This window comes from Sceloporus undulatus, chromosome 1, assembly GCF_019175285.1.
Source record: "Sceloporus undulatus isolate JIND9_A2432 ecotype Alabama chromosome 1, SceUnd_v1.1, whole genome shotgun sequence".
NCBI classification, from domain to species: domain Eukaryota; kingdom Metazoa; phylum Chordata; class Lepidosauria; order Squamata; family Phrynosomatidae; genus Sceloporus; species Sceloporus undulatus.
The window spans coordinates 331769634-331781795 of NC_056522.1; the positions used below are offsets into that span (position 1 = coordinate 331769634).

The following is a 12162-nucleotide window of genomic DNA, read 5'->3' on the forward strand; positions in this document are numbered from 1 at the left end:
TATTTTGCAGAGCTTTTGCCAAAATGGCTTCAGCTCCAGCTACCTATGGAAACAGTGCAGCCAAGTCATTGGGGTGAGTTTCAAAATACAACTTGTTACTACCACTTATACTTTATAGCCTGCCCTCTGCTTTCAGTCCCACAATGGGACAAGTAAAAAACCATAGACGAATATAATAAGCAGTATATAAAAGTAAACACATCTTTCTAAATAAAAAAAAACCCTCTAATATTGGAATAAATTCTGCACCCTTTAAAATTAAAAGCTGTTTAGCTTTTAAAGTTCATTTTATCATAATTACTTGTTCAGTACATGAAAGCAAATTAAATCAAGCATGATGTCTACTTTGTTCCAGCCTCTTCTCACGTGTCATGAATACAGGATCCCAGTTTGTGATGGAAGGTGTCAAGAATTTAGTACTAAAGCAACAGGTATATTTAACATAAAGTATATTCATTTTTTAGTTTTTAAAACCAATGATATTTCATAGTATAACAGATATGCATTTATTCTTGAGGTTAGAGATTTCTAAAATTTGTTACAAGAGGATGTCAGGGTTTAATAAACTGGGTCAATTGTGGGGTAACACTTGAGCAGTTCATGTACCTCCTAGCAAATTTAAGAAAGAGAATTGCAGTAGAACCAAAGGACAAAGCCAGTACTGTACCAGACATTCTGTGAAGCATTGTGTGTGCCATCTCTACTCTGCAGCCTAGGCATGCTTTCTGTGCCCCTGTTGTCAGAATTATTGTTAGTGGCAATAGAATCTGTTATGTTTATTACATTTATAGCTACTAAAAATGACAAGGCATCTAGCAATAACAAAATGCAGTCAAAAATAGCATCTGTATTAACAGCGAAAATAAAATATTTTCAAAATACAATTAGAAACAGCACCCAACCAATTAAAACACTCTTCAGAACAGACTAGCTTACGTACCAAATATCTCCCTGAATAAAAACGTCTGCCTGTTATTGAAGGACAAGAAAAAGGAGGCCAACCCTGGAAGTGGTCACTCTGTCTTATCTGCATCTGTCATTTTTCCAATTGTGGCGGAGCTCAGAGTAGGACCTCTCCCAATATTTTTAAAACCCAGACAGAATACCTTTATGTACAGTATATGCGGAGCTTCTTAGGAAGGCAAATGGTGGCTCTTGAGATTTCAGACATTGATTTTAGCATTGCCCTAACAGGTGCAATGTGTTTTCTTAAGGTAATGTAATTTCTTTAAATTGTACTATTTAAATAGCTTTAAATTCTTGATTACCTTTTGTCCTGGGAGCAACCATTAGTAAATGACACTTGAATTGTATTGTATGTATATAGCAAGAGACAGATGTAGTAGGTTATTGAGATTAATTAACAACTAAGACTGGACTTCAGTGATATGTGCTTTGGTAGTCTGTACCTATTTCTGTTCTAAACCACATTTGATAAACAGTTTCTACAGTTGTCATAAAACACTCTTTTCTGCAGAATCTTCCAGTCACACGTATTTTAGACAACCTTATGGAGATGAAGTCAAATCCTGTAAGTACAACTTAAACACAGTAGATTGAATTGTTTTTACAACTGTGACATAGAAATATTTGGTGACATTTCAATTACAGTGCGCCCTTCCCTTACACAGGGATCTGTTCCGGATCCCTTCGCTTAAGGGGAAATCAGCATATGCTGAAACCCCATAGAAAGTAATGGAGCTCACGCCCATGGCATGTGTTCTTCCTGGGCACACGATGGGCTCTTCCAGCGCAGCTTTCAGTGTATGCTGAAAGCTGCATATGTCGCACCCACATAAAACATGGGCGTGCTGTATTACATACAGTATCAAGTAACACATTGGAGATTAATTTTCATTTCATTTCTTACTAGAGACAAGAATTAGAATGAATGTGTGTATGCATTCTTATACACTTGTCCCTCCATATTCGCTAGGGTTAGGGGCACAAGAATATGGAAAAAACGCAAATAACAAAAGATGTCATGTTTTTACCTGTGAGAACACTCTCTAGGAATCTCTAGATCTTCCAGTGCAACTCTGTGGTCAACATCTGACAGATACTAACCATAGAACTGCACTGGAGGAGCTACAAATGCCTAGTAGAGTATTCCTTTTATTTAAAGTTGACCATAGAGTTGCACTAGAGGACCTAGATATTCCTAGAAAGAACATAGCGAGAACACTGGATTCCCAGTGATTGGGCGGCATATAAATAAATCCTATTATTATTATTATTATTATTATTATTATTATTATTATTATTATTATTATTATTATTTTCATCACATCCATGAATAATCAAAGCCACAAATATGGAGGGATGAGTGTATATTTGAATGCATAACTTTTACAGTCAGAATGATGGAGCTGACCAGTCAACAGTGGTACAAGTCATCTTGTAATCTTCACTTATCTGAAGTAAATTCGGTGCCTTTTTTTGTGAGTGTATAGCTACAGACAAAAATACAGAGCAGAAAGGTGCCAATATAGTACCTTTAAAAACCCTATCTGTAATAGCTGTCTCTTTCACTTCACCCCTTCTCCTATTGGGAGTGCATAAAAAGAAGCAGCATCTATTTACTGCCCATATTGTCTCTAATAGATTCATCTTTGATCTCACATCTTGCATCTACAGACCACCAAACTGCATGGGCTTTTGGCTGTGAATGAAAGCTGCTTGTTTTTATGCACTCCCAACAGAATAGGGGCTGAAGGCTAATTAGGCGACCAGACTGAACATATTGTATATTGGTGTGTACAGCAGTACTAATTTCCTTTTATAAAACAAAAAACTGATGTTTAGAATTAAATCATACTTTTTTTATTTCTAGAACCTCAGGTGCAATATGAATTTTAAAAATCTAGTTGAGAAAATATAACCAAGTAAAATAACTTCTTCTTTTCTTCCTGTTCTGACTTGCTTCCTTGATTAAAGTAACTACAGGAGGAGAGAGAAAAATTGATGATATTTGCCAATGAAAATATTGAGTGTCTTTGAGGAAGGAGAAATATTTTATATAATAATGTCAACAGTTTAAAAAATTGAGTCGTAATTCTTCACGTTTTGTAAACAAACTTTATTTTGCTTGAATGTACTCATAAATTATGGAATGAAATAAGTAGAGTCTGTGTTTAATTCTGGATAAAGATGTTAATTGTTGTATCAATTTAGCATTCATTGCCATTACGTTCTTGAAAAGAAAATAGAGTTTCTTGATGACGCCTAGAAAAATGTACCCTGTGGGAGGGAGATGAGAGAACCAGTATGTGTTTTTAAAATTAGTGACAGCACTGGGTTTGTTTGTTTGTGTTTCATATTGCCTTGCAGTTAGAACGTATTATGCAAGTAATGTATTTTGGAAAATGTGGTGGATGTTTCAAATGAGCTATCTCACCTCTAGGGGCACCAAGCTTAGATATTCTAATGCTGTAACTGAATGAATGCTTTGAAAAGAATACTTTCCAATCTAAACATTTTGGACTAATGTGATGATGAATGTTAATTACTTAAAGTTTCTAGCCTACATTGTGGACAACAGGTTCATAGAAGCTACTTGTGGACTTTAAGAAAGTTAAAAATTACAAAATTTATCTTTTTAAATAGGAGACAGATGACTACAGATATTTTGACCCTAAGATGTTGCGAGGCAGTGACAGGTGAGTTGGCTATCAAGTTATCTATAGTTTGAAATCTATTTAATGTGCAGAGAGTATAGTATAGTCCTAGTATGTGCATAAATGACTTTAATTAGATTAAAATATTGGTATTTTGAATATTTGTTTCCCTGCTGACTAGCCTCATTGAACTTAATTACTAATTATACAAATATAACCATTTCAAAAATCTGTATGGAGAACTTAACTTACTAGCTTATTTAAATATTTTTCCTATATTGATTAAAAAATACAAGAACATTAAAAAGAAATAAATCAGTGTCTCTATTTACACACCTCAGTTGATGTGCTAGTATGCATACTAGATCACCTAGTCAAAGGATTTACAGCAGATCTGTCTTGGGTTCTGGATCCACAGGTTTAACCAACTGCAGACTGCAAATAAATCAATCAATAATATCTGAGATCTTTTCCAATCAGGGTGAAAAGCAGTCTAGGGCAGCAATGAAGGTGGTGGCAGGAGCATGCAGTCCTCGGGCCTAGGTAAGCAGCTGGCAGGCTCCCCGGGGTTTGAGGACAGAAAGATAGATGGGATAAGGCTGTACAGTAGTAATTGTTAGGGATGATGGGAGTTGCAGCTCTTCTCCTGGCTTTACTCTCACCTCCCTGGTCAGCGGAAGAACAACCAGTTTGACCAGTAGCTCTGAGTTTTGGCTGAAGATGTCTTCCAATCTTCTCTGGAGTCTGCTGGTTCTTGTTCAGCTCTCAAGACACCAGTCAACACAGTAGTCTTCTTAAAAAGATCTACTTTTATTCTAATATATACACTATGCACAAAACAATTCACTACTCACAAAACTCACACTACTATACTCCTCAATACCCACAAAAAGTATTGTCATACATTATTGCTTATATAGACATTTGTCTCTCTATTCATTATACAGTTGCCACCTCCTGGGCGTGTACATACATTATGATTGACATACAATACTTGGCTCAATCTAGACCTCACATTGCATCATACATTACTGTCCACTCAATGACTTTCAGGTGATATCAATTTGCACCTTTTCACTTTGTCCTTGCCACATGTGTCCTTGGCTTTTAGGACCTTCTAATTACATTATATGCAACACCTATGTGACATTTCAATTGCTTTTGCTGTGTCATGTTACTTTCAAATACATTCATATACATATTATATTTCTTGTGACTATATATCCCATGTGGCTTTTTCCTGACAGTAATACAGTGGTACCCCGGGATACGAATGCGCCGCCTTACGAAATTTCCGGGTTACGAAAAAAATCCATTAAAAAAAACTGTTCCGGGTTACGAAGGTTATTTCAGGTTACGAAAAAATTTTTGGTGCTTTTCGGCGCTTTTTCGCACGAAATCGCGGCTTTTCCCCATTAGCGCCTATGGCATTTCGGCTTGCGAATGCTTTTCGGGTTACGAAAGCGGCGGCGGAACGAATTAATTTCGTAACCCGGGGTACCTCTGTATAGGACTTTTATAGGTCCACTGAAACTCTCCCGTGAAGTGCTTGATGTTTGCACACTTGCCAGAGATGTAAGAGAGAGATGCCATGTGATGCTATATGCACACAACAGCCTGAGGCTCCACTGGGGGGGGGGGCGCAAATGGCAGCAGCAAGAAGGCCTGGGGGCAGTGGAGAGAGATGCTAACACAATGCTGCACAGAGATGCAAGGATTACTCTTCCCTGTCTCTGGAGAGCACATGAGAATGCACACAACAGCCTCAAGCTTGAACAGCCACACTCTTTGGGGGCCGGGTAGCACTGTGCCATTGCTGCCCTACACCATATTACAGTACTACAGTGGAGCTTGTAATTTGCGGGCTTGCCATCCACAGATTTAAGCATCCATGGACAACAAGCCCTATTGTCCCCAGTGGTGGCATGTGCATGGTTGCACTAGTGGATGCACGCACGTTGCACTACCATTAGGGACAGTAGGATTTGAGGTCCAACGTTTTGGGGTATCTGTGGGGTCTCTGTCCCGTGGATACCAAGGTCAGACTGTACTGTACTTCCTTGCACCTACCTGCATCTCCTCAACCCTGGGGAACTTGCTATCTGCCCATCTTGCAGGCCTGGTAAGTGAGGCTTGCCACCACCTCCCCTGCTATCCTGGGACTGCTCAGCCAAGCAAGTGGGCGAGACCTTATATTCATCTTTTCAGGGATATCTTTTCTTTTCCTTTCATTCTGCAGTCCTCACATCCATCCATATCGTCTCTATTTAACCTTCCAGAACAGACTTTGAAGGTGCATAGCATATTCAGTCCTTCTCCATTCTACTGAGTTCTGCAGCAAGGCAGGTTAACCTCCAGACAGATAAAACCAATAGAAAGGAAATATACCAGTAAAAGCAGTGAACAATGGCAGTTCCTGCCTTCTGAATTACCAAATACATGGCAGAATTAATAAGACTATCTGCTTTTCCAATAGAGATTTCTACCATATGATAGTCAAGTAAGCCTCTTAGGACAGCATATTCCTTAATGGGATTGTCATCACAGACTTGCCCAGGGAACATGCCAGGACCTGAGTCTTACAGTGTTGACCAGCACTATTCTGTTGGTGGGGATTAGGAGTAATTGGATACAACTCACTCACACCAAGTATTTTTTCATAAATCACCCAGTATCAATATGTTACAAGAGGGGCAAGGTCTGGGAGAGTACCATGGACCAAATTGGGAAGCTTTGTGGGCTGCATTGGGTCCATTGTCCACAGATTCTCTATTCCTATCTCTAACATAATGGATTTTGCTAATGGTGAATATAGTTCCTAGATTGTGTGATTCTGTCCATTTAGAAATTGTCCATTCTGTTACCTTCGTGTTTCCATGGAGCTGTGTTTTGAGGGTTTGCTTTTTTTTTGTTGTTGTTGTTTTTTTACAGTTCAATTCCAAGAAACAAAAATCCTTTTCAAGAGGTAAGAAGTGCTTATACTTTCCAAATCGCTGATGTTAACCTTTTGCTTTTTAATATAATAGATGTTTTGTAGTTACTATTTAGAAACAAATTCTGATCTCATTATTTGAGATCATAAATTTGACTACAGTGTTATTAAAAGATAAACAGTGTAAACTTCTTTCATCTTCAAAGAGTCAAATCAGCATAACCTAATCCCTTTCATCAGTTTTGAAAATTTCATGACAAAGCTGGGAAAAGAAGATTCATTCTTAAAATTTTAACACCCAGATCTTAAAATTCATTTATGTAACACCCACACATTCTTTTGAAACTTAATCTAAGTAAGCACGTTTAGGCTTTTAATCTGTAATTAATTTAAATGTGAAACAATATTTCTAGTGAATCATATATAAATTATAACATTTAAAGTCTGTAGCCTTTTTGATTTCTCTTTCATTTCAACTGTACCATAGCATAACAGTTTGTGCAGGCAGCAACTTGCCCAGGGAGATATGGAAAGCTTATTTTCATATGGCAGCTTTTGGGAAATCCATGTTCAGTAAGCATAGACTTGGATCACCTGGTCTCAACATTCACTTCTGTTTGTTGGAGGAATGGAGAAAGCTCAGAATCTACTCCCAATATTTCTTAATATTTGCTGAAAATTGGTATCTTGACTAAAGAATAGTTGTGATTTTCCTCTACAGAGGCGTAGGCATGAAAAATATTACAATGGAATGCAAAAGCAAGGTCTTTATGCATGGAAAATATATACATAGCATACTAGATTCCACTGAATGTGATTACAAAGCCCCTTAGAAATCTTCATTTGCAACATACAATGCAGTAAGTACACTTCAGGTGTTGAGGGACATTTGGAGTCAGTATTTACATGCAGGCCCAACTCCACACCACTCATTTAGGCCTATGTATCTCTTGCTAAATGCCAGAATGAAGCTACAGTTAAAAGATTAAAAATTGTTTACCTGTCACGACAATCTCCAAATGAGTACTGCTTTCATCTTTAATCTCCTGAAATTTATCCAATGTGCAGAACTTCATTCTATTTGTTTAAAATAAACCACATTTGTATGTTGCTTCTGTAGTAGTCTTAGCATGCAGTAACAGCTACGTCACATTTGTTGTTTCTACATTGTAGGCAATTGTCTTTGTAGTTGGAGGCGGCAATTATATTGAATATCAAAATCTTATCGATTACATAAAGGTATGCTTCTGCACTGTGATTTTCTTTAATTAGATGCTCACTATTATATATATTACATCTGCTTTTTTATTCTTTGAATAATTGTCTGAGATAAGTGGGCTTTCCTGGTCATTCAATCAAGAATATGGCAGAGCTTCCCTTCTCCATTGAATTAAATGGAAAGTCAACACGTGCCCATTTGAGAATACAATGGGAACAGATGGCTTAGGGTATTTATAAAATGTTTCCAGTGATTAGTTTCTTTACCATTTCCACCAAAATATCTAAATTGTATTTCTGGTGCATCTGCTTGAATACGCCAAATATGTTTTTACTGTATTAGAATGTTGATCAATAAATTAACTCTATACATTTAGATATGATTTTTAATCTAATTTTGTTTCTCCAGCAGATATGGGTAAATAAATGAAGTTACATAAATATTTTCTTCATTAATTTCATTTATGTAAATTTATTGACAGTGATTCTTTTACCTTAAGCCTTTTTTAATAGCTTCTTCCCATGCATATGAAATCTTTGCTCTAATAAGTCTTCCTCTGAGCTCTTTTATCTAAGATGAAACAAGAGTAAAAATCTTATACTTTTGGAGTATCTGTTCTCATAATTCAGTTCCTTTTCCTGTCACCTATTCCATTATGTTCATACATTTCTGCACCATGAATAATCAAACTGCACACAGTATTTGAAGTGTAGCATCAGCAGTGGCTGGTAGAAGGATATGAAAGATTTGTTATAGAAATTTCATTTAATAATAATCAGACTTTTTGTTTAGTTTCTTTGCGCCCAAATCATACTGGTGACTAAAACCTGTTCTACAATATAATTCTCACTGTATATATTATGATATATGGTTATTACTACCATACTTATATTGTGAGAGCTAGCTTGGTGCAGTGATCTGAGCATTGGACCAAGATTCTGGAAACCCGGGTTCAAATCCTTGGTTCGCCACTGGGTGACCTTGGGCAAGGCACACTCTCTCACACTCAGAAAGGCAAAGGCAATCCCTCCTCCAAACAAGACTTGCTAAGAAAACCTCATAAGAGGGTCACCGTAAGTTAGAAACAACTTGAAGGCACACAACAATTGTTTCTATTATATATGTACAAAAATATATTACATTGTGTCTGCTAATTCCAGCAAACAATACAGAGAGGAGTTCCCAAAATGCACATAATTGAGCACTTTGCCATATTATATGAAATCCTGCACCCTTTTTCTCAGATTCATGATCTTGCCCTGTCTCCAGTGTCTCCCTAGGGATACCTCACCATTTTACCCACAAATTCTGATGTCCTTTCCATAGTCACTAATTAAAATACTAAACCAGGCATACTCCAAAGACAATAGTTATCTCTCTCCAGAATGAAAGTTCACTTCTGCCAACAGTTCTCACTTCCTTCCTTAAAAGAAATGTTGAGCACATTGTAATATTTCTGTATAGATACAATTTTGTCTGTTTCTGATGTAATCGCCTCTTACATGTACTGTATATTGAGCCCCCCTCCCCCCCATGGACAATTTGATTGGAATTATTTCTCATGTGCATATTCATATTCTCTCTCTTGTGTGCAGGCCTTCACAGTTTCGTTGTGGGTTGTATTTGAAACAAAACTGAGGCCCATTACAGACCGCCCAAAAGGTCTTGAGTCACTGCCAGTTGCAGCGCGGGGAAGCCACTGCAGCCAAACCGTGCGACTCCCCCGCGCTGTAAAAAAGGAGCGTGAAAATCGCGCTCCTTCCGGCAACCCAGAAGAGACGTCGCAAGTGCCAAAGCGCACACTCGCGACGTCTCTTCCGGGTTTAGACGTCCAGACGCTGCGCGTCCGTTACGTCAAGATGGCCACGCCCATCTGTATAGGGCACCGCCATCTTGCCGTATGGAATACGCGCGAGGGGCAAGGCGCGTCCGGAAGCGCCGCCCCTCGCGCGTATTCCTGGCGCAACGACGGCGCCGCTTAGGCCCGTCTGTAAGGCGCCAAAGTGTTGCAATTTAAGTATTATAGGCAAAATAGGCTGTTTCTTCTATACTGCAGTTCTTAAGTAAACCCTATTTTCTGAAGTTGTTGACTTACTGTAATGTGTTATTTCCTTTAGTAATAAAATGAACAACATTTTGATGATTTATGTCTCACATAGGGCAAACAAGGTAAACATGTCTTATATGGCTGCAGTGAACTGTTTAATGCTCCACAGTTTTTAAAACAGGTAAGGATTTAAGTATTCTGTAAGTATTTTGAAGCAATATATAAACCTTGCCAAATGTTTTATTCAAGGAGCATTTTCAGATTTAACAAGTGCATAGAATATTTGCAATGTTTATCTTTAACATAGAAAAGCTCTTTCAAGTGAGCCAGTGCTCTGGGTAAGATCTGTTGGGTTTGGAAAAATGCTCACAGACACAGAAATGCAATCAAAGAGTCTAGGAGGAAGCAACAATCTTGTCAGGATGCCTCCAAGGAAATGCATTCTTCAAAGTACTCTAGGGCATATTCTTATTTCAGATGGGTTGGTTTCCGAGCTAGTTTAGAAACAGCATAGAAGTTTCTCAGATGCTGCTTTCAACCTATCCAGAACCAACACAGAGTTTACTTCCCTCTGCAATCCGGCAGGTAAATTGGCCTGAATCAGGCACCATAGACGTTTGCCAGGAGCCACAAAATCCTCTAAGGCACATTAGTATAGAGGGCAGTGAATTATGCTGATGACCCCATTAAGTCATCTTAACTACATTTTACTATCAATAATTTGTAGTGGTAGAACATTTTCTTTTTCCTGCTCTCCAGAAGGCTTAACTGCTCAGCCCATGCAACATAACTGAATCTACTTGGTCTGCAGCTGTTTCACAAATATAGTCGTCCCTCTGTTTGCGCGGACTTTGAATCTGTGCCCCTTGCTTTTTCGCAAGGGACAAACAGAAGGACTTAAAATGGAGGACGCATCTCTATTCAGGCAATAGGGCTTGAATATCTGCGTATTTCCATTTTCACGGAAGGGGCGGAACGGCTCCCCGCAAAAATAGAGGGGCGACTGTAGCAGATACTAGTTCAAAGGTGGTTTCTTAATTGTGTATGTAAATCTAAATAATTACTTCTGCGAAGACACAGCTGTATGGTGTGGTAAGTTGTGGCAGGTGGAGGGGAGTTTACAGTGCCTACATGTAGAAGGGTCCCTGTAGAACATCACAGAATACTACCATCTTCCTTCTACCCCAGGTTCTTCTCAGGGACCTTTGTCAAGTTGGGGAATATGGATATTGGTTGGAGGGGGATATGGGACTTATGCGTAGATTTCCAGTACTGTATTACAGACAGTTGTGCTGCCTGTACTTACACTGAGAGAAAGGGGGCAGTAGTGCTGTGTCAGGGTGACTTCCCTTCATGCTTCTGAATTCATTTCAAGTTCCTAATATATTAATACCCTATTGGTAGACAGGAAGATAATCAGCAGTCTATTTTTTCTGTTTATGTTTAGCTTTCCCAACTTGGACAGAAATAGGAGAGGAGAGGATCATTTTCTGGCATTCTGGAAGTGTGAAGAAAAGATCATGGCAACAGTTAACATCTTAACCTGTGCTTAATATTTAAAATGGAACTGATTCATTAAATTGGTGATTTTATGAAAGAATGTTCTGTACTTATACATATATATATATATATATATATATATATATAATGCATACCATGTGGAATAATACTCTTCAAATAAATCACAACGCTTCGATTAACTGCCTGCATTGATATTTCTATGATTTTCAATATTTGATTGTTAGATTTAAGTGATAAGTCATTGATGAGCAATTACATCCAGGATGTAATTTTTCCTAATGTTTCTCATTTGACTTGTTAAAAGAAGTAAGCCAGACCCTCCTAAGAAATAATTCTGTTTCAGCTCAGCTGAGTTAACTAGCTGAAGGTATTCAATCATTTGTTGATGCTTTATTATTAGTCATTAACTTTAATTTTTAATGTAAAAGGTGTAATTTTTAATGTATAAGTCTAATATATATGTGTGTGTGTGTGTGTGTGTGTGTGTGTGTGTGTGTATTAATGTACAAGATGGCTTTTCATTCGCCATGAGATTGGAGGTACAATCTGCACATATTGGTTAACACATATCACTGTGTTCTTGTGGATTCCTGACTCCTTCAGGTTTTTTTTCACCTTGCCTCACCCAGGAAAGATTCTATCTTTACTCCTCACTTTCTATTTGCTATTTTTCCCTTTACTGTTCTTTTTTTCCCTCTCGGCCCCAGCCCTACATCCCCCCCCCCCCCAAAGGACTGTATCTGTTTGGTAATTTTTGGTTTTTTTTTTCTCCATTTCCCCCCTCTCTCCCCCCCCCCCCCCCAATGTCTTTTCCCTCTCTTTTGAG

The 12162-nt window shown here is 38.1% G+C and overlaps 1 protein-coding gene across 1 annotated transcript in view; it reads left to right on the forward strand.

Annotated features, from left to right (window-relative positions):
• The window catches only part of SCFD1 (sec1 family domain containing 1), a 53349-nt gene extending 41880 nt beyond the window's left edge, over positions 1 to 11469 (forward strand). The window contains 8 exon segments of the mRNA XM_042470417.1: positions 11 to 73; positions 356 to 431; positions 1478 to 1531; positions 3607 to 3659; positions 6549 to 6582; positions 7723 to 7788; positions 9928 to 9996; positions 11263 to 11469. Of these exon segments, the coding sequence (XP_042326351.1) occupies positions 11 to 73; positions 356 to 431; positions 1478 to 1531; positions 3607 to 3659; positions 6549 to 6582; positions 7723 to 7788; positions 9928 to 9996; positions 11263 to 11286 (439 nt within the window). The 3' untranslated portion in view covers positions 11287 to 11469.
• The last annotated feature ends 693 nt before the right edge of the window (positions 11470 to 12162 follow it).